This window comes from Girardinichthys multiradiatus, chromosome 23, assembly GCF_021462225.1.
Source record: "Girardinichthys multiradiatus isolate DD_20200921_A chromosome 23, DD_fGirMul_XY1, whole genome shotgun sequence".
Taxonomy (NCBI): Eukaryota; Metazoa; Chordata; class Actinopteri; order Cyprinodontiformes; family Goodeidae; genus Girardinichthys; species Girardinichthys multiradiatus.
The window spans coordinates 13,476,933-13,500,282 of NC_061815.1; the positions used below are offsets into that span (position 1 = coordinate 13,476,933).

The window sequence follows — 23,350 nt, forward strand, 5'->3', positions numbered from 1 at the left end:
AGTCTCACAAGCCAACCACAGCCGATAGGACTCCTTCTTCAGCTTGACAGCGTCCCTTACTGCTGGTGTCCACCACCGGGTTCGGGGATTGCCACTGCAACAGGCACTGCAGACCTTACGGCCGCAGCTACGGGTAGCAGCATCGACAATAGATGCGGAGACCATGGTCCACTCGGACTTTATGTCTCCAACATCCCCCGGAATCTGGTCAAAGCTCTCCCGGAGGTGGGAGTTGAATACATCCCTGGCTGAGGGCTCTGCCAGACATTCCCAGCAGACCCTCACTATGCGCCTGTCAAGTCTGTCCGGCTTTCTCCTCTTCCAACTCACAACCAGGTGGTGATCAGTGGACAGCTCAGACCCTCTCTTCACCCGAGTGTCCAAAACATGCAGCCGAAGGTCTGACGATATGACAACAAAGTCGATCATCGACCTCCTGCCTAGGATGTCCTGGTGCCAAGTGCACTGATGGACACCTTACGTTTGAGCATGGTGTTCATTATGGACAATCTGTGACTAGCACAGAAGTCCAATAACAAAACACCACTCTGATTCAGATCGGGGAGGCCATTCTTCCCAATCACGCCTCTCCAGGAGTCACTGTCGTTTCCCAACGTGGGTGTTGAAGTCCTCCAGCAGAATAATGGAGTCCCTGGGAGGGGCACTATCCAGCAGCCCCGACAGAGACGCCAAGAAGGCCGTGTACACCGCACTACCACCCGGCCCGTAGGCCAAAACGACAGTCAGAGACCTGTCCCCAACCTGAAGGCACAGGGATGCGGCCCTCTCATCCAATGGGGTAAACCCCAACATGAGACAGCTGTGCTGGAGGGCAACAAGCAAACCCACCCCAGCCCGTCGCCTCTCCCCGTGGGCCATTCCACAGTAGAAGAGGGTCCAGCCCCTCTCAAGTAGATGGGTTCCAGAGCCCACGCTGTGCGTGGAGGTGAGCCCGACTATTTCTAGTCGATATCTCTCGACCTCCCGCATAAGCTCAGGCTCCTTCCCCTCCAGCGGGGTGACATAACATGTCCCTAGAGCCACCCTAAGTGTCCGGGGATCGGGCCACCGAGGTCTCCACCTTCGACTGCCGCCCAATCCTCTTTGCACCGGTCTCTCACTGTTCCCCCTGCAGGTGGTGGGCCCACTAGGGGATGGCCTCGCGTCTCTACTTCGGGCTTGGCCCAGCCAGGTCCCATGAGGACCAACCTAGCCACCAGGCGCTCTCTGACGGGTCCCAACCCCAGGCCTGGCTCCAGGGTGGGACCCCGGCTCCGCCGTACCGGGCAATGTCACGTGCCTCGATTGTGTAGTCCTCATGAGGGTGTCTTGAACCGCTCTTTGTCTGACCCGTCACCTAGAGCCTGTTTGCCATGGGAGACCCTACCAGCGGCATTTAAGCCCCAGACAACATAGCCTCTAAGATCATTCGGGCACTCAAACCCCTCCACCACGTTAAGGTGGCAGTTGAAGGAGGGGCGTAATATAGTAATAACAACCAATTAGGGATATACAGTATTGTCATGCCTTGCTTCTAATATCGTGAACTATCCCTTTAAGACCAAAAGTGTAAAACATATTATTAATCAGTGTACGAGCTAATGCTTGAGTCACCATCTTAGACAAACATGGCACCTTTCAGCACTGATGGTTTTTTTTTCTTCTTTTTTTGATAAATGAAGGAAATGGACTTTCCTTCCAGCTAATCCCCACATGTCCTCAGAGTTACTGCCTTTGTATCATCCAGGCAGATGTCCCTGTTTGGAGCAGGGAGCCTGTAGAGAGCAGGCTTGTGAGTGGAAATGAATGAGGCACATCTCAGGAGAGCAGAGACAGACGGAGCGAGACAGGCTGAGGAATGACAGGAACCTTTTTCCACAGAGTGAGTCACGGAAAGCTCCTCAGGCTGGACTGAGCGGCATTTTGGGTCAGCTCGTCCTGCCCTGCATTCCCACCAGCTCCCCTCGACTCATTACTCAACTTTTATTAAATCTGAAATCGGAAGAGGAGGGATGGAGGAGAGTGCTGTTTCATTCTTGTCCCTGTTTTTTTCCCTTCACCCTCTTCTCCTCGACTATCTGTTCAACATGAAACGGGACCCCAGCCTCAGACAGGTAATGCAGACAACATTAATTTCCTGCTATTCAGTCCAGTCGGAAACAAAAGGCTCAGAAAAAAGAGCACTTTGGTCCTCTGTTAAACTGGGCGTGTGTCCACTCCACCTTTCTGACTCAGCTTGTAAATTTATTTCCAGATTTCCCTGCTTTAAAAAGAATCCCAGCTGGATTTTTAGATGCGTCTGGCCGAAGCTTTAACACTCTGGTAAACCGTCTTTCAGAGCTGATAAATACTTCCAGGCCTTGCAGTTAGATATGCAGTAAACCTTCCTTCAACAGGAAGAATGGAACATTTCACTCTAACTCGGTTCAGATCAAGGCACCTTATGAGTGCAGAGGGTTACATTTTTGTAATATATCTGGTATAACAGCAATTTTCAGTGTGTTTGTGAGGCCAACCAAATGAAAATCTTGACTCATGTCTGTAAATGTGCCTGATTGTGTGTTTGGGGTTTAATAGTTGAAAAAGTCCCCCGTCCTGCACAAGCCTCTGGTTGCTTAATCAGATTACACTCCTTCAAACAATCTCTTTTTGTCTGACGTTTGTCTGTTTTGCACGTTATTGCCATGGCTTCCAAAATTATATGTTACTAAGAGACCTTTTGTGTCAAAATCAGCAGCATGTCCCTTGATCGCACCTAGTGGAAGACAGTTCAAAAATATTGACACCTCCTAAATGTTTTGTAACTTTTATCACATTATAGCTGCAAACTTTGACTTTTTTATGTGAGAGACCAACAAAGTAACATAATTGTGAAGTGAAGGAAATGGTTTATAGTTTTAAATGTTTTCCCAAATTTAAAAAGGATTAAATGAAAATTCATTAATAGCAACTAAATTCAGCAGTCACTTTTTGAGTATGGCAAAAAGTGACTGCAACACTACCAAGACATGATTGTTCATATAAATGGACAGGCCAAACAAGGAATCAGAGAAGCAGCAAAGAGGCCCATGGTAACTCTGGAGGAGCTGCAGGGACCCACAGCTCTAGTGGGAGAATCTGTTGACAGGACAAATACTAGTTATACACTCTAAAATCTAAAGAAAGCTATTGTTGAAAGAAAGCCTTGAGAAGTCTCTTTACAGTTTGTCTGAAATCACCAATCAAAGCACACATCAGTAAACATGTGGATGGAGGTGCTCCAGTCAGATGAGACCATAATCGGCCTTCATGCAGATCAGTACATATATCTCAAAACTCATAATGCACAGCATTCCACAGACAACACCCATGTTGTGAAACATAGTGGTGGCAGAATAATGCTAAGGGGATACTTTTTTTTTAGCAGAGAAGCTGGTCAAAGTTGATTTGAAGATAGAGGAGCTCAACACAGGGCAGTACTTGAAGAAAACCTGTTAGAGACTGCAAAAGACTTGAGACTTGAGAAGATTCACCTTTCAGTGGTACAGGGACCCTAGAACATCCCAATCAAAGACCTAGAACCTGCTGCAATACTTGAAAAGTGATGTTCTAAGATCTCCGTCCAATCTGAATGAGTTTGAGCTAGTTTGCTAAGAAGAATAAATGAAATATTCAGTCTTTTAATGTGCAAAGCTCGTAAAGACCTACACCAAAAGACTTGCAGATATAATTGCAGGAAAAGCTTGAGGTTGAATACAAATGTATGCAACACATTTTATTTGTTAAACAGCATCTAAAACCAGGTATTATTTTCCTTCCACCTCAATTATGCACTTTGTGTTGGTTTATTACATAAAATTCAGATTATACATCATGAAGTTTGTGGTGGAACATGAAAGAATGTGGAAAATATTATTCATTTTGTGAGACACTCTAAAGGAAGGTGGAGTGACTCTATGCTTACACAAGCTCCACCAGGTAATCTGCCATAACTGCCTGCAACCCCTGTCATTTATCTGAGCTACTGATGGATAAAACCCAGCCTAATGAAACAAAGGACATGAAAAGAGAAATGAGTGAAAGAAAGAACAGCTAAAAACTACAAAAACACGGGGGTTAGACAGGATGTGAAGCAGTGAACATGTGGGGGAATGATAAAGTCGAGGAGTGCAAACACTCTGACAGGTCCAAAGAGGTACCTCAACTGATCCATGCCCCCAAGAGCACCAATGTCCCAAACAAAAGGCAGTGCAGGAACACAGGAGGTCTCTGACCCTCACGGGAAGACCCTCTCATGACCCAGAAGAGACAGGAAACAGGAAGTGTGACCCCTGACCTCTACAGGGGAGGGATCCTGTTGTACAGCAACATGTGTCTGTGCCCGGCGATAACAAGCCCAAGTCGTGTGGATTGAATCGGACAGGCAACAGGAAGACTCAGCTGCTTATATTCCTTTTCCCCGACAACTGAGCAAGAAGAGAAAAAAACATCTACTGGCAAAGTGGAGTATTTGAAAGTCCTCAGCTCACTTACAGCTGTGATTCCTAGGAAGTAAGGTCAGTGTCTGGCTTGTGCTGGGGTTTTTTTATAAGTTGGCGGCGTGATAATTACACTCAGAGGGGTGGTGGTGGTGTAGGGGCAGAAGGGCGGAGTGGGCAGAGAGAAAGGAGCCCAGCTTGGGCCTCAGGATTGATGGTGGAGGGGGTGAGGAAAAAAGGGTAAAGTAGAGGTATGGAGGTAAGGAGAAATGGATGGCAGTGGTAGAAGGAATGGTTGGACCTCATTAGCAGGCAGACTAATTGGAAGGAAAAGGGCCCTCACATGCTCTGTCTGACCTTCCAGTCAGCAGGGGAGAAAGCCAGTAGGAGAGGGCTGTGGTAGTGTGTAGAAGGAGGAAAAAAATGGAGGGGGGTCTGTAAGTTTATTTCTCAAGTCAAGGAACCATAACTCTGCAGAAAACAAAGATAATGTGCTTTGGACTGACAATACACCCGCCCCCCCCTGGCTCCTCGCAGGTTTACACCAGGTGTCACACTTCATTTAAAGAACCCTCATGGCTTATTCCAGCTCACAAACATGGCAGCATGACAACTCCACGTTCCCCTGCTCTGCATCCTGAGCAGATATAGTTCACACATAAAAACAAGCAGAGCGAGAGGACCGAGGCCCTAAGGGGGTGTGTTAAATAACGCTTCAAAAACCCTCAGTAAATAACATCAAACGAAGGTGAGACTCTTTGACTGCAGTGAGCATAATGACCGAGTTAGAGGGTGTGCGTTTACAGAACAGCAGGCCTGGTCTGACACCGATGGTGTCTATTAGTGTGATTGTAAGCACACCCTGCAGTAAAAGGCCACCGCATGCAGCAGCTTCCACTTTAGTTCCACTGAAGGATGTTTTTCATTCACACATTTCAGTGTCGCGTTATTTAAAAGCTCTTCCACATCCCTATATATCACAGCTGTCTATGAGCTGTAAAGTGAATCTGCTGCAGTTGTATTCCAAAGTGTGCCAAAGATTGATCCCTGTAAGCGTGCGGATGAATGAAGGCTGCAGCTCAAGTGTGTGATTTATACACGGAGGTGTGCCTTCTCAGTGTGCACGACATGTCTTGGGAGCGCACGCTGCCCAGGCTTCGGCAGCTCGGAGGAAATGAGGCAGCGTGATGGAATTTGTGGCACTCGGATCTGGTTTATTTCCCACCCCAAGACTCCAAGATTCGTGTCCTATACCTGCAGGACTTTCCCAGGTTCTGACTTCAATTAGGCTGGGAAGCTGTGAGCATAGGGTGTGAGAGTGTCAGTGGTGTGTGTGTGTGTGTGTGTGTGTGTGTGTATGTGGGGGGGTTAGGAGAGGGAGGCGATGGCGCTGGAGTCTGTCACACACAACTCAGCGCAGCTGTGGAAATGGAAAGGAAGGCCTCAAACATGCAGAGAGGGGATGATGGAGGTAAAAGCTAAAAAATTACAGCTGCTCTGTTTACCTTCTTCACTTTCTAATGAAGGGAACTATTGTTCTAAATAAGAAAGTACAGTGCCTTGCAAATAACCAACTCTTTCTTGTTTTGCCACCTTAAAACCACAAACTATAATGTAGACGAACACAAAGTGACATGTAAATGTAAAGTAAAGAAAAATTATGCATGGTTTCCAAAAAGTGTGGCTTGAATTGTCTTTACTGCTACTTCACTCTAATACCCCTAAATAAAATCCATTTGCAGTTTCAAGTCTTTTTGGATACGTCTTTACCAGCTCAGCCCAGTTAGACAGTGACATTCTGACCCTTTCTTCTTTGCTATATAGCTCAAATTCAACTAGATCGGATGAGAACACCAATGAACATCAATTTTCAGATTTTGCTGTAGATCCTTGAGTGGATTTAGGTCTGGATTTTGTCTGAACACATAAACATGATTTGATCTTAACCAGTTCCTTGTAGCTATCGATATGGTTAGAGTCATCCTGCAGGAAGGGGAACCCTGCTCTAATCTCAAGGTTTTTCCAGTCTCTAACAGGTTCTCTACTTCAGTTTGACTTCATCCATCTTCACATCACCTCTCACACCCATAGCATGTAGCTGCCACTGCTATGTTTCACAGTGGGAATGGAGTGTTCAGGGTGACCTGCAAAGATCAATGCGTTCGAATACCTGTGCAAGGAAATCAAGAGACAAGAAGGGTTAAGAAAAACAAAAAGATCTAAATGTAGAAAATTTTAGCTGTAAATCCACTTTAAATATGTTGATAAACTCTGACCTGAGTGGAATACAGCCAATCAAAAAGATCTGGGGGTAATGATATTGTTGCAAGTACTGTAATATTCCACATGCAGACCTCCACAGAGTGTCAGACAGAAAAGACGAGGCTGCTTGAATCCCACAAGGTTTTACTCTCCAAAAGGCAAACTCATCTGACAAACGAAATGCTCTGTAATCAAAAGCCAATCACATAATTGGCCTATTTTGCCACTAGCTCCAACAACTCCTGCCAGATTAGTTACTCAGCGGAGAAACCTGATACCCTGGGAAATTAAACAGATGTTTGGGAAAAAAAACAAGCCAATCCTACCCGGACAAGAAGACTTCTTCAAAAAAGGATCTTCTAATTTAGGCAGTCTGACTTTACATATGGCTCTCTGTAAAGAAAACTCAGTTGGCCACCTCTGCCAAAATCAAAGCATCGATGCAGTCACATTCAGACTCAGCTTTTTGGGGAGAAAGCAGAAGGACTCGCCAGCCTGGCTTCAGAGAGTATCTTCAAACTGACATCAGAGCCGTGGAGAGCATGTTAAATTACACTCGTCTTTATCGGCTTCAACTTGCTGTATATACAAGCAACAACACACAGACAGGACCTCACACGGGAATTTGTTGCACAAATTCCTGCGGCTGTGTGGGAGACAACATCTTGTAGCACAAAAAGTGCTCCTCAGAGTCCTGCTCTGTTTAAAGATTCCAGGAGAAGAGGCATTAAACAAAGCGGAGAGCCATTTCTCCTCTCCCATTTATAATGTTCAGCTCAATGTTAGCTTGGCTAAGGCTCAGTCATGACATCAACTGCCTTGGGCGTGAGAAAACAGTGTTTTACAAGCCGAGGCGACCGACTTTGAGTGTTTTTTCTCCCCTCGCAGTGTTGAGTTTAGCCTTGCTGAGGCACAAAGGCAGGGGTCTGCCTGCCAAACTGTCGCTGCCTCTGTTGATAGTCTGATCAACACTGACAACGTGAGAAATGACACATTTCTATTGCTGCATTTCACAGCAGTGTCGTCACGGAGCACTTAGGAGAGGAGGAATGAAACTTTAAAACATCAGGGGGATTAAAATTTGGAAGAAGTTTGATTCTTTTAGTGGGGTCCTAAGATCCCCCCCACTCAGTGTTAGAATGTGTTGTCCCAGGATTTTATTACAACACGGTTTCACATGCTGTGGTTTTGGGGTAATTCGTAGCTAAAAAGTGGGTCAGCACAAGCTGGAAGAACCATTGATTATGCTCAGTGTTTCAGCCAAAAGGAGGAATGTTGTTCTTTCAAACAGAAAGTGTTTGCAGGATAAAAGAGTCTCAGAGGAGCCCTAAAGATCGGTATGTCAGTGACCCAAGCCGTGAACGTATCGTTCAATGACAATAATCAACAACGCCTTGAAAAAATATTTATATCCTTTGGATTTTTCCACACTTTGTCATGTTTAAACCACAGATGTCAATGTATTTAACTGTGATTTTACAGGAAAGACACAAACACAATGTAGTACATAATGTGAAGTGTGACATCACAAATATGGCCTTCATGGAAAAGTGGCAAAAAAAGTCATTGTTGAAAGAACAATTACAGGAGTCATGTAAGGGACACAATATAAAACAAGGTGTTCACATCCCACCAAATTAGCTTTTCCTTTGTCAAAAAAATGCTATCTGTGGAGAAAATAGAATAGAATAGAAATATTCTTTATTGTTCCACAGTGGGGAAATTCAGGTGTATCAGCAGCCAACTGAAAGGAAACATGCAGATACACACAAAGGTGAAACAATGAACATGGCAGATCAACCAACCTGAACACCCTATTCCCATGGTAAACCAAAGATGGTGGCCGCATCATGCTGTGGGGATGCTTTTCTTCAGCAGGGAGAGAGAGGCCGATTAGAGCAGATAGGAAGATGGACAGAGCTAAATAAATGCTGGAAGAAACCTGATGAAAGCTGCAAAAGAATTGGCACCTAGCTGCTCTGCTTCCAGGCACATTACACATTATCTAATCCCTGGCCTGCCTTCATTCACAATGCATAAAAAGCAGGACATGAAAGTAATTATCTGTAAGCTGAGGGCTGCTCTCTCACATCAGATGGGTAATGAGTTTCTTCCCTTTCAGCCGTGCCTCATCCAGAGCTGGTGGTCTTTCAACTGGGCGGGAGGCGGAGGCCTTGTAAAACTGCTTTTAACTAAACAACATCACTTTCCCTGGTGCCCGCTGAGGATGTTTACAATATGCAAGCTGGGAGCAGACAGGGCCATGAAATACCAAGGACAGTCAATAAACACTTTGCAGGATTATAAATGTTTTGCCGCACTGGCGACAAGTAACATCCTAGATTCCCTCCAACAGCCACGGCGACAAACATAAAGGTTTTGTGAAGCTCTCCTTGATTGAAGAAAAATTTTTCTTTTATAAAACGCCGTATTTTAATGATGATGGTCAGGATCTAAACTCCATCAGATCAGGTCCACATTACAAAGTTGTCTGCCTCATCTTTGTGATGCAGGTTGTGGACAATTTGAGCCTCCAAATGACTGGAGGTTTGGTCAAATATGTGAGTTATAAGGCTAATGGGCTGACACAGTCTCTAACCAAATATCCGTCACGTAAGACATCTTTGGCGCACAGGAAATGATGAGTTAGATGCCCAGAGAAGCTGCAGCCATTGTGAGGGGGAGATAATGAACAAGAGGGGAGCATCCCAGAAGAAGACGGCAAGAATGAAAGAGCTACTTGCGCTTGAAAGACTGCAACATCATAGAGGTCTCTAAAAAGAGAAACCCACTGCACGTTTTTGTTCACCCAGGTGTAAAAGCAGACTGAATCACCAGGAGCAACTTGCATTAGTAGTAGTGTTGCATGGTAATGACAAGGAAGAGAGAGTGAAAGACATATGATGAACCTGATCCATGAAAATCCATGAGACTGACCTCCTGCATTCAAACTCTTTATTGTAAAAGGAGCACACACTGCATTGTAAACATGACGACAATGTAATGATGCTGAAAAATCCCACTGGGCTGGGATCTATGAAGGCCAAAACCAGCTGGTAGGTGTTCCACATGTCCAACATCTGCATGGATTTCTTTGTAACTGGGTCTTCTGAGGACAGATGTACCTGTATATTTGCAGCTTTCTTCTTACTTGTGTTACATGTAACCACAGGATTGATCTGAGTATTTAATCCTTGTGCACAGTACTTTGCAAGACTTTTCATGCTAGTTAGGGCTAAATAAAGTGAACGAACTGAATTTGTATTTAATGAACTCATGGTGCATGTGCTAGTTTGGTTTAGGCTGACAATGACTTTCCCCTTTCAGGAACAGGTCATGCAGTTCAAACCCTCATTATTTTAGGATAACCTGTGCAAAAGACACTGTTTGGCCTCTGGTTTGTGAATTGCAAACTGCCAAAGATCAGCATGCTAATGAGAGGACATTTTGAAAGACTGGTGCTGATAAACAGTAGTTTATCAAAACTGTTGTCCAAGAATCCTTATTATTTGTAAAAGGTCCTGGGTTTCAGTCCCAGCCTTGGGGTCTTTCTCTATGGAGTTTGCATGTTCTCTGCTGATATTTTAAAGATTTCACCAAGACATGGACTATAGTACCCTCCACAGGGCATTTGAAGGAGATACAAGCCCTAAGCACCACATATTCTCCTTTTCCCACAAATGTATCCCTTGTCAGTTATCAAACCCACCTGGAGTGTTTGCTGCCAAAAAGCTCAGTGTAGCCTCATGTGAACAAAACACACAGTCCAGTTGTAGTTTCACTCGAGTTTTGCATCTAGATAGCTTCTAGTGGTTGTAATGAATACTTGTAGTTGGAGTTATCCAACAGTGAGCTTTGGGGATTTAGGTGTATGTCCCTTACCATCACCCTCACTGTGTGTGCTGGAAAGATAAATGCAGTATAGGTCCTCCTACAGCCTTGTTAGTAACAGGTCCAGTTATTTTAATCATTTTAATTATTGCTCCAACTTTAGTTGGGTGCGAACTGAGGCAAGCAGCTGTTGCAGACATTTCCTGTTTTATGAAGATTGACACAGATCTGCTTTATGTGAATGGCATGTTTTCTTGTCTTTCCCATTTTTAAAAATGGCCCAGAGACATGGGTCTTCTGTGTCACTCTAAGTTTACATGTCAGGCTGAATAAATAATCTCAAGAAAGGTTTTATTTTCTCAATATTTTCTTGTTTTTCAGTGAGAGATTTTGCTACTGCAATGAAAGATGTATTTATTTTAGTGCTTTTACAAATCTTTGCCAGGGTTGCCAATAATTGTGGAGGATGCTGTGTGTCTCATATCACTCCGCATAAAATAAGGTCCAGTTTTCAACTACAGTATGGTTCCACTGTTATGGTGCCTAAGCAGAAACCCCCATGCTGTGTTATCAGATGGCAGGCTATAACTAAAACAGGGTAACCTCAAGGGGCTTGTTGATGTCATTTTAACAATTTAAAAAGAAACAGAAAAAGGTGACCTATATACTTGACTTAATTTAAAATAGGACTGTTGCACACAGTAAGGGGTGTAGCCCTGGATAATGATGATTGGTTTTAAAAACATTTGTTATCTGATTGTTGCAAAAATGAAAAAAGCACAGATAGGAGCCAAACATCTTCAGTGAAAATAAAATATACAATCAAGTACAGGCTTTCTTGTGTGAGACATTCATCCAGCACATTGAAGTGAAGATCTGATGAAAAGCTGGAGCTGAGAAAGAAACACTGATTTACTTCACTTTATAGTCATCCAATATGAAAGTAAAAGCTCCCATGTGGATATTAAACCTGCAGAAATAGCAAGAGGTCATGGAAACACAGTCAGAACCTCGATAAATGTCAGCGTGTACGGCACGGGTTTAAGAGAGGAACGCCTGATTTCACTGAGTTCCTGTGTTAGATTAATGGCAGATAGAGCTCAGCCATTTCACCAAACTGCCTATTTCTATCAAATCTCTGCAGAAGGCAATCTGAAACCTGAGCCCTACAGTAAATGTAACAACACAAGGTCGACAGCTTGTTCCTGTAAGAGCAGAACATTTCCAGAAGATTGTTACATTAAAGAGAGTTCTGTCTCTCTGATATTTTTTTATCTTCTTTAAAAATGCAGATTTACATGTCATGACAAAGAAGTCAGAAAGAACAGTAAACAAGTGTTTGTCACTTGCATGTTAAGTTAAAAGTATTCATACTGCTTGAATATTTTTCACATTTTTTCACATTACAGCCACAAACTTCAATATATTTTCATAGGATGTTATGTGATAGACCGACACTTAGTAGAGCATATTAATTAGGAAAGAGAAAACAAAAACTAATGCTACATTTGTTTTGTTTTTACAAATAATAATCAGAACAGTGTGGTTCTACACATGTATTCAGCAATATTTACTCTGAAATCCCTTAATGAAGTCCAATGCAAATAATTCCCCTGACATGTCACTTCATAAGTAAATACAGTTCATCTGTGTGTATTTAAATCTTAGTAAAACTCTAAAAATGTAAAGCTGGATTAGGTCTAGAAAGGGTATGGCACAACTGCAAACCTACTAAGAGATGGTCGAACACTTAAACTGACAGGCTGGAAAAGGAAAGCCTTAATAAAACAAACTGCCAAGAAACCCATTATGACTTTGGAGGAGCTGCAGAGATCCACAGCTCAAATTTTGGATTTTTTTTGACAGAACAGATAATAGCTGTGCACTCTATAAATCTGGCCTAAATGGTTAAGAAAAGGGCCTTTTTCGAAAACAAGCCATTGGAAGTTCTGTTAGAATTTGTTGCAAGCCTTGTAGAAGAAACAGTTAATGTGAAAGAAGGTATACTGGACAGACGAGGCCAAAAATAAACATTTAGCCATAAATGCAAAATGCCGTATGTAGCAAAAACAGAACTCTGAACACAGCATACAGTGAAACATGATAGTGTAAGCATTATGCTGGTCAGAGTTGAAGATAGATGGAGATAAATAAAGGACAATCCTGGAAGTAAACCTGGAAGAGGCTGCAGAAGAATTGAGGTTCCTCCTCCAGCAAGACAATTACCCTAAACATACAGCCAGAACTACACTGGAATAGTTTACATCATCATTCATGTGTTGGAACGGTCCGGTTAACTTCAGAAATTACCTGAGAATCTGTGGCAAAACGGATCCTCACAGACCCTCTCCATCCAGTCTGACTGAACTTCTTTGCTATTTTGCGAAGAAGAATGAGCAATAATCTCAGTCTCTGGATGTGTGGAAAACTGATAGAAACAAACCTGAGAACATATGGAGCTGTAATTGCAGCTAAAGGTGGTTCAACCAATTATTAAACTTCTGCCACACCTTTTTTAGGCTTTTGTTTGGAAAAGTTTTCCATTTTACAATCATGGACTACTTGTGTTGGTGAATCCAATAAATTCCCAATAACATTAACAGATATTTTTGATTAAAACATGACAAAATAATATAACGTTCAAGGTGTGTGATTACCTTTGCAAGGCACTGCAGCTGTTTTTTATTATAAAGCTTCTTTTCACTCAACAATTTACACCCTGTTCTGAACTTTCCAAAGGCCTCTCTCACACAGCAATACAGAACAAGAAGACTTACAGTATTTCAGATGTGCGTCTCATCCACAGGGCCCAGGGGTGTTTAGTTTGGCTTTACAGTCGGGGAGCTGTTCCTAGAATTAGAGGATGGTTCTCAGGTGGAAGTTTTGAAAACTAGCCTGGGGCTTACGGGGCCAAACTCTGCATGAAACCTTTTAGAGCATGATCTGCAACAAATATGTAAGGAGGCCTATTGGAAGATGGCAGGGGGGAGTCATCTGCATTTAAATGAGGTGAAACAGCAGTAGTAAATGAGAAAATTACAGTGTGTCAATCTGCAACGCCCTGCATGCTTTCCTTGAGAGTCCCTGGCTGTCAAAGGGGAGAGGATAGGGTCCTCAGATCTGGCTTGTTTAAAAAAGGGGAGAGGGAAGGTAAGCCAGTGAGACAGATTCTGCTGCACTGCACTAACAAGACACACCCATGTGAAGGTGAAAGAGTGTAGATGGCCAGCTGGAAGTGTTGAGAGCTACAAGTGCCAAGAAGCTGGAAGCTCAGGCTGATCTGCGGGGCTGATACATCTATCTGCACGAGCTCAGCTTGATCCGGCATGAATCTTTGTGCTCAGACGACTAAATCTAGAGGTTTTCATTACAAAACAGACCACAAAACAACTAAATACATGTTGGTAAGTATGCATTTTTAAGTAAATGAGCAGAAGTAAAACTAATCTGAAGACAACCCTCTTCACACCTGGGAAAGGAAATGTGCACAGAAAAACATCATGCAGACGAAAGTTAGAAAACTCCTGCAGGCAGAGGACACTTAGTACCAATACAAACTCAACCACTGGGCATTCCAGCTCACCTGGTTGATGTGTTTCAGTTTGTCAATGATCTGGCTGATTACAGGCTCTGGCTGCTTGTTGCTCTTAGACTCTGAGGCAGGATGAAGTCGCTTCTGGCTCGGGCTGGCAAACCTGAAAGAAAAACAACAAATGTTGTTGAATCTTTGTTGATCAGAAATCTGGGCTTGCAAAAAAGCACAGTGAGCTTTGTTCCATCTCTCCAAACATGGTGTTTATCACCACCTAGTGTCGGTAAAATTAATAGCAAGTCGGAGATGTTTCCTTTCAGCGACAGCCGGTTGAAAAGTCCATTTATAAATGAGCTCTGACTGAATGGAAAACTCTTCCCTCAGCGGAGAAACATTAAAAACAGAATTACCAGTTTTTCAGGATTAAATGTTTAAAATTAGACTTTGTGATAAGACAAAAAGGATGGCGACATCTGCATACAAATAGGATTTTAAATCAGCAGCAGCCTCCATGCACAATTGTCTTAGGTTTCTAATAAGTGGATTTACATATGCAGTTTATGCACATATTTTGTCAAGAGGAGACAAAATCCTCAAATGGTTTCAGTCATTATGCAAAGTTTAGTTGAAGATTAATTTTATGCATTTTAACCTTCCACTTAACAACTCTTTAATCAACTGTGTTGATGCAACAACTTTAGCAGAGATGTTTTTCTCTGCAGCTGCAACTTAGAGGGAATATTTAACAAACAGCCAACAGGCGAGTGCTTGCAAGTCTTCATGTGTACTTTAGGAGACGGTGCTCTGGCGACTCTTCTGTGTGCTATCAAGAGGAGGAGGAGCTGTTGTGTCTAAAAGGTGTGTCCTCTCTCCAGACTTTCATGCTGAGACTTTCCTACACAGGTTTTTTCAGTTCAGGCAGCGCCAGAATTAACCCGTTCCCAGCACACCTTCATAGCTCTGAGGATGAGATTAACTACTGCTACAAGTACAAGAAGATCTAATTATATGATAACATATCTAAAGCAGCACCATGGACTGAAGAGTATAAGCTGGAAATATTTATGAGGATTTATAATAAACAGAATATTAGAGAAAGACTGAATAGGAAAGATATTGATTACTGTTATAAAACCTTAGTAAAAGTTAAAAGCACAACAATAGAACTCCGAACAACAGCAAAAATAAAACATATCAGACGACACAAAAAGTCACAACTTTAAAGAGAACAAAATAAAGGTTGCAATGTTTCAAAGGGTATTTAATCGTTGTGTTTGAGTTAAATTCTCTTTATAGTTAAGTATTTTATTGAGTTTTAGAAAATTTTAGTTAAATATACAAACAACTGCTCAATTCTGATGTATGATTTAATTGAAGTGCAAGTTATTTTTTGAAGACTATTTCTGTTGATTGCTGTTCTGATCCCCATTTGGGTCAGTTGGCTCCTATGAAATATAACAGATTATGACACCCGATCAAACTAAAATAACTCAATCTGCCAATACCTACAGTTCCTTCCAATATATTCTGTAACATTCATTCATTCATTTTCTATACCGCTTATTCCATAGTGGGTCGCAGGGGAGCTGGTCTACGGGTGGGAGGTGGGATACACCCTGGACAAGTCGCCAGTCCATCGCAGGGCAACACAGAGACACAAAGGACAAACAACCATGCACACACTCATTCACACTTAAGGGCAATTTAGAGAGACCAATTAACCTAACAGTCATGTTGTCTGACTGTGGGAGGAAGCCGGAGTTTCCTGTGAGAACCCATGTACGGGAAGAACATGCAAACTCCATGCAGAAAGACCCCTGGCCAGGAGTTGAACCCAGGACCTCCTTGCTGCAAGGCAACAGGGCTACCAACTGTGCCATCGTGCAGCCTTATTCTGTAACAATTTAAGACATTTATAATAAACTGTAGATTTTCAAAGCTACGAAACAATTCCATGGTGTCTATGAAGTGATGCACATTTGGTATAAAAGACCTTTATGTGAGAATCCTTTTCATACACCCATAGGTTATAGCAACAAAAAATCTGAAATGTGAAATCCACTCTCTAAAACATAACAATTGAAAAGGGGACAACAAATGCTTCATTTCAAAACAGCTTGTATAACAAAAGAGACAGCAGGAAATCAAAAGATATATATATATAAATACATATATAATAAAATACTATATACATAATATATGAAATAATAACAAAACAGTATACGATTAAAAGCAAAAAGCAAAAGTCAAACAAAACCCAAATTTTTTAAATTTCAGAAAACAAATTCCACACAAATTCACACATTTGTTTTAGTTTTGGTATGTTTTCTTTTATCAATTTCTTTTTAATTTTCTGTGAACACCTTAGAGCCAAGGTTTGTTAACATCAGCGTATACAATGAGTTTATCCAGCAGTAACACAGTGAGGGTTGAGCTAGGGTTGCTTAATTCAGTCAATATTAAAATCTGGATTTTTTTTGTCATGAGTACTTCAGGGGTTTGGAAAACAAATTACTTTTACAGCACCAATAATATATATACAGGGGAAAATGTTTCGTTTTTTGTTGATTTTATTCGTTTTTGGTGATGTTTTTAAGTCCAAATTTAGACTGAAACACAAACATGGTTGTTTGCAACCTAAACCCAGACCTGGCTGAAGACGACGTTGCAGGATAAGTATCATCCTCTGCAGCAAATGACTGAAAGACGAAGGGCCAACAGGCTCAAGTCTGTGCTTTTTTATTCAAAGAAACTCAGTAAGCCTGAAAGGGCCTTGAGATAAAAATATACTAAGGTGTGTGTGTGTGTGTGCTGTGGTTTGAAACATGAGGTCATTCTCTGCTCTAGCTTCATGACACTGACCTGACTGCTCACCCTCACACATGAACACACACACACCTCCCTCCTGACATCTGCATTCATTAGTCTTTCCCTCTACACAAAGTCAGACTTTTCATTAAACTCAAATTACGTTTCCCCAGTTATTTATTCTCCTTATTAGTCATGATCTCATCTCCCCTCAGCTCCTAATTATCGCATTAATAATGGAAAGATGTGTGATCAATTAGTCAGAGGAGAAAGAGAAAATATGGGTCGAGGAGGGAGGGTTAGGGGAGGGAGATTGAGTGAGGATAAGGAGCCGAGGCAGGTTAGTGTTTCACGTGATAAATGCCACTCAGATAATTTTACCACAGTATCATTTAACATGCTTCGTTGCTTTCTCTCTGATAGTCTCCGTTGTCAGCTCTCTGTTTGTTATCCAATCTCTGTGTTGCTGCCTGCTGAGCCGATCACATGGGTAAACTCTTGTGATAAGCTAATCTAATCAAACCCCAATTACCACACTATTAGGCCCAGTCGTAACGAGACTGCTGCCTCCCACACCAGAACAAACAACAGACAAGGAGGAAATGGAGTCCAGGTAATGTACAGTCTGACACTTTCATATCACCTGATGGATCACACCTCCGCCTGTCCCAGTGGTGTAAGCAAGCACAGAGGTCAGCGTATGTGGTGCGGTAACTGTGTGGCTACAACTGGTAATGCACTTCCTGTGGCTGATCCCAAAGCTGATGGAAAAGGAAATCAATTTTATCTGTAAAGGACATTGCTTTATTTATTTCATTACTGCTAAAAGGAACTACTGTGGTCAGTTCTGGTTCTGCTTCAGTAGTGACCACAAATTGTGCTAGCTTGTGTGTGTGTGGGAGTGTTTCATGTGAACCAAACCAAAGTTATCAGTTCTCACCTTTCATGGTCCTATATACAGGCTCATACTGCTCTGTGTGTAAATATTTTTAAAGATGTATGCAAGGATCTATGGTATCTTTCATCCAACATTTTTATATATGTCCAGGTTACTATATTCTAAAGGTTATTACATGTTTTATTAATAGCCACATGTCTAAGTAGTGGTTGTAGAATAATTTAACCTGGCTTTTTAGTGTTTTTGTTTAAGAACTGTGTGTTTTTTATCATGTCATGTCATCATCATAAAAATTTGAAAAGTGTGCTGTGCCTTAATGAAATCCATTTGCCTTCAGAGGTCACCTTAGAAGAAGATAAATCCCATCCTGTGTGTAATTTAATCTCAGTATTTAATAAAGCGGCCCCTACCTGCTACATATCAAGTAGCGTGTACAGAAAACATCAAGCACAAAGTTTGCTGGTCAGATGAGACCAAATTTGAACTTTTTGGCCTAAATGATAACACCTGAGCACCGCACATCACCCTGAACACATCATTCCCACCCAGAGGAGTGGTGGGGAAGATGTGTTTGAAGTTTGGGTGCTACTTTTGTTTTTTAATTCATCAAACATTTTGAAACACCAAAGCCCAATTCTTATTAAATAAGACTTAAAAATATCAGCAAAGGTTTAGTAACAAAAAAATTGGAGGAAGCATTAGGCCCAACATTTTACAGGAACCCAAATCACTTCATCTGCATGGCTCTCGATGATTTACATTTACATTTACCATTACCATGGGTAAATAATGACCTTTAAGTGGGTGTTTTCAAGTAACTGATGTCACGTGAAAACTATGAATTGGTGGGTCAGCTTCAACCCCCCATTCTATGTTGAAAACCATTCACATGATCTGGAACCATAAAGAACACGATCACTGATTAAAATGGGGATCTGAAAAGGGTTATGTTTTTGACTCACCAAGACTTAGTCTGGATTTAGAAAGTAAGAAAGGGAGATGGTTCCCTGTTTTGTTGTTACTAATAAAGATGCCTTGGCTGGAAAGGCTCGGTTATTTATTTTTCTGTAGCTCAAAATTAAAATAATTTACCAATGAATAGAGATTCTTTAAAACATTGTATGAGATTTATTAATACAAAAATACAAGAAAGGAGTATTTTCTATGTTAGATTGAGACAAGCATTAAATCCAAGAATGGATGAGGTCAACTTGGACTGAAATATTTTACACTGACTACAGATTCCTTAAAATAAGGTTTGTAATTTATAAAACCTTTACTCAACTTGTGAAAACAAATTAATGGTGATTCTTTATTTTCCCAAAACTATTAAAGTCTCATCTTGTCTCGTGAGCCAAACGTATTCCTTCACATCCTCTGGACCTTTAACAATAGGTTGTCTATTTTCTTCAGTTCAGGGTCTTTTAACTTCTTTTTATCTTAGGGGCAGAAACTACAGAAAGTAAATGTAACAGGAAGTTTTACATGTGCTATGCATGTTAAAGTATCAATAATTAAGAGTTCAATGTTGACGCTGGAGCTCTTATCACTTAATAAAACGCTGGGGATTATCCAGCGTCATTAGGATCCAAGGTAGGGATGGAAGCGTTCTGGTTTGATTCTGCATCACATCTCTCTCACATTTTTCAGCGTAATGCTCTTTGATGTGGTGTGAAGTGTTGCTCCTCTGATCTCGGTTCCAGGTGGGGTGGTAAACAAGCCTGATAAAAGGGGGGGGGCCTCATTTAGCTCCTAACACCAATCCTCGCATGTCGGAGGCATTCAGGAGCTGACCTCTCTGGAGCTCATCCTCCCCACCCACTTCATCTAAATTTATCAGCGTGAGACAATACACCCAGTGAACGCCATGCCTGGGTCTGGAGAAGGTCCTAAGAGGGGAAGATAATGAATGACGATCCAGAATAGTTTCCCAGAGTGAAAACGTATCCTGGCTATATTTACAGGCGGATGCCCTCACAGGTGACACAGAGAATTGCTTGCTGCAGGACATTGTAATCTCTCCATCATTTGTCCCCTTTCCTGCCTCCTTGCACCCTCTTATCGCACCGTTTGGTCCAGCTTGTAATCATTCCCTCAGGACAGCTTTGCCCTCTTGCCAAACTGATGTCTCCTTCACAAATTGATGCAAGCTTTATGGAAAAAAAATATTTTTCAGCAATTTGAGCAAAGATCAGAATTTAATCTTTGTCCATCTTTGGAAGACGAGGGAAAATATAATCTAAAATTTGTCCCACTTATAATTAAGAAAACAAGCGAAGAAGAAACACATTTCTTATATGTGTAACGGCCTAAGCTTAATGGAAAAAAGCATGCAACTGGAGCCAAACAACAGGGAGCAAGTGAAAAACTGTTAAAAGCAATCATAGTTCTACAGGGTGCAGGAGAGACGCTGGGGGAAGGAGACAGAACAATGGAAACAGCAGTTAACTACGCGAGAAGAGGACATTGTGCCTGACATTTATAACATCCCATAGAGCCAAAGTCAAGATTTACACTCACACTCAGTTGGAGTAGGAGGGGTGCTGCGTGTGCAGCCCTCCAGCTTGGGGAAAACTTACCCTTCAAGTCACCTACACTCCTAGATGTGATGCAGGAGTGAATTCAAGATGCACAGCCTGCTGGATAGAGGATTGTTCATAAACTGATACATTTTAGAAGTATGGGGCTTTGTGGATTTTCCTGCAAGTGAATGTAAAAACTGGAATTTATGGTTTTAATCCAAATAAATGAATGAATGAAACCTTTACCTGTCTGTCATCTCCTGCCCGTTCCAGCAGAGGGAGTTGTTCGCTGGAGCAGGCTCACGACTGCACAACGCCTCCCCGAGACCACTGTAGAAGGAGCTGAAGCCTTTCAGGTTAGTAATGAACTCCCTGAGGTGAAACGGAAAGAGACAAAAAATAAAACTGTCATGAAGAAAGAGATAGAAGCAGAGATGTTCTTATTCAGCTTAATAAAAATGAAAAAAAGTTGATCAGGGAAGCAGAGATCAAAAGGGGCCTAAATAGGTGTTTGTCTCTGTTCCTAATTAACATTAATTTAAACATGTTGTGGCTGAAGGCGGCAGTCCTGCTGGGCAACTATTACACGGCTCAGTTAGGGTCTCAAGTGGAGAGAGGAAGAGTGTCACAAGGAAAACTGTGGTGGCCAAAGAGTCAGGGACAAGGTTTTTCTGGGACATATACGAGTTTCCTCACTTTGTCCCACTTTTATTGCATTTTACATTAGAGATCAACACAAAAGTAGTGCATCATTGATAAGTGAAACTAAAATGATACATGGTTTTAAGGATCATTTGTACATTTAAAAATCTGAAAAGTGTGGCATGCATTTATTTTCAACCTCTACTCTGATACCCCCAAAACACATCCACCTGAGTCCACCTGTGTGTATTTTATTCTCATCTGAAATGCACATTTGAATGAAAGCCACAAGAAGCCCTGATTAAGGTTTGCCACTGTGAAGGGGACACTGCAAACATGTGGAGTAAGGTATTTTAGTCAGATGAGAACAAAAATAAACATTTCCTCAGCATATTGTATGTGCAGCAGAAAAACCAACATGGCACCATACACATAGAGTCCTTACGGTGGGACATGGTGGTGGTGGAATCATGCTGTGGGAATGCTTTTCTTCAGTAGAAGCAAAGAAGCTGGTCAGACTTAATGAGAAGATGGTTGGAGCTAAATACAGGACAATCTTGAAAGAAACTATTTCACATTTTGGAGCTACTTTGTTCTAGTCTATCACGTAAACTCTCATTAAAACTGTGACAAAATGTTAAAACCTACACGGGGTATAAATGATTTTTCCAGATGGTGTATCAACCTTTGAATCAAGTCATCTCTCTCTGGATTATAGTCACTGATTTTCTCACCTGCGGAGACCAGCCAGAGTCTCATCAGAATCTGAGGGCTGAGCATCACGAGCCACAGACACAGCAGGAGGCTGATGAAGAGGAGGGGTCTCAACAGATCGGGAGGCTCGCTTAGTAGCGTGTCCACACATGCTGCTCACCTGCAGAGCAGAGAAGCAGAGAACCGGCGCTGAGTGAGCGAATTAAATCCCCTGAACCACCTCACCCCACTTCTGTTTCAAGCCCAACCTGTTTATTTCAAGTCCAATAAGAAGTGATGCTTCAGAAAACAAGAACCTGTCAGCAGCCAAACCGGCAGCGTGTTTTTCACTGAGCCCCTTTGCAAATTGTCATCTGTTTTCAGTATGTTTGTTTATTTTTCGGAAGGATGGAAGTGGGGGGGGGGATTTGCATAACAAACAAGTCATTGGATCCTCTGCCTTGTTCAAATTTGTAATCATAACTCTCCAAAAAAAACATGAGCTTGAGACTGAGGCCCCCGGTTCTCTGGGCCTGTCCATTGTCTCTTCACATGGGATGACATTAAAATAACAAATAAGGAGTCCCTCTCTGTCTTGCAGAGATAATGGAGCTGGCACATTCTTTTCAGGTGCAATAAAAATGCAAATGGCTGTTAATGTTTAGCTTGTGATTTAATGATTTGGCGGATCCTTAATTTCCCCTGGGGATACTGGTCGAGGCTGAATTCTGCCATGTAATGTTAACAGCTAATTGTGCCCAGCTCCCCTTTAAGTGAGCTGCCTGGTAAGACTGCTGCTGAATACCAATGTGGCCGGATGGAGCAACATGGTATAGCTTCATCTGGTTGGAACAGGAGCCACACACACACACTGATGCAAACACACACACACACACACACACACACACACACACACACACACACACACACAGGCATGCATGTTTTACAACTTAAACAAAAGTCCCTTCATCTATTATTCACTTGAGTAATGCACCTGAGCCCTTGAACATGACACAGTTCTACATTATATACGCACAACAAGCACACACACACATTACTTAAGCACACACTTTTATTCATCTAATGCTGACACGCTAAAACGATTATTGCCTAGAAAACAGATTTATCAGGGTTAATCTATTCAGAGATGTCATGCAAGGATCCAGCCATAAACACAGCACAGGAAACACCAAGTCATCCCAAACCCTGTCCTCAACCTCACAACTAACCGTAACAGGGACCCTGGAAAACATATTCTGCCCTCTTAGCACTGATCTTTGGTGCCTGTGAGGCCGGCTTATGGCGGCAAGATCTGGGTTCACACTGAGAGGGTCTTAAAGAAGGGACATAAATGAGCAGCAAAAAACATCCCCTCATGTAAACATTGTGTGGGCCAATAATATTGCAACTTTACTCTAAGCCAGGGGAGATACGTAGCTCTAGAGCAGAGGTCTTCAAGCTGTGGCCCTGAAGCCACCTGCACAGTTGTTCTTATTAACATGCTGTAAAACTGAGAAGTATTTTTCAGATATAAAACTTGTAAAAAAATCTAACTTCAACTGATTTTGTGTTTTCTATGCAAAAGCTGCATAATATTTCGCTAAAATTATACTAATGGTTCAAGGGCAAAAATGTAACTACACTTTTTTCTGTCTTAGGTTTTCAATATTAAAGTGATTGACTTCTCTTTTTGTAATATTTGCAT

At 42.0% G+C, this 23,350-nt stretch overlaps 1 protein-coding gene and 1 long non-coding RNA gene across 5 annotated transcripts in view; one reads left to right on the forward strand and one right to left on the reverse strand.

Annotated features, from left to right (window-relative positions):
- LOC124860203 overlaps nt 1-23,341 on the forward strand; it is an 81,220-nt gene extending 57,879 nt beyond the window's left edge. Inside the window, exons 4-5 of one of the 2 annotated variants that reach the window (XR_007036295.1) lie at nt 20,584-20,666; nt 21,625-23,341. This is a non-coding gene — a long non-coding RNA (uncharacterized LOC124860203). The remainder of the gene's footprint in view (nt 1-20,583; nt 20,667-21,624) is intronic. The other variant, XR_007036294.1, reaches the window with a different exon arrangement.
- Nucleotides 1-23,350, reverse strand: part of gpc3 (glypican 3) — a 198,136-nt gene that overhangs the window by 40,077 nt on the left and 134,709 nt on the right. For 2 of the 3 annotated variants that reach the window (XM_047353254.1, XM_047353255.1), the window contains 3 exons: nt 21,687-21,826; nt 20,557-20,682; nt 14,134-14,245 (listed from right to left, as the gene is read on the reverse strand). In XM_047353254.1, the coding sequence (XP_047209210.1) occupies nt 14,134-14,245; nt 20,557-20,682; nt 21,687-21,826 (378 nt within the window). Of the gene's footprint in view, nt 1-13,336; nt 13,401-14,133; nt 14,246-20,556; nt 20,683-21,686; nt 21,827-23,350 lie in introns of those variants that run through there. The other variant, XM_047353256.1, reaches the window with a different exon arrangement.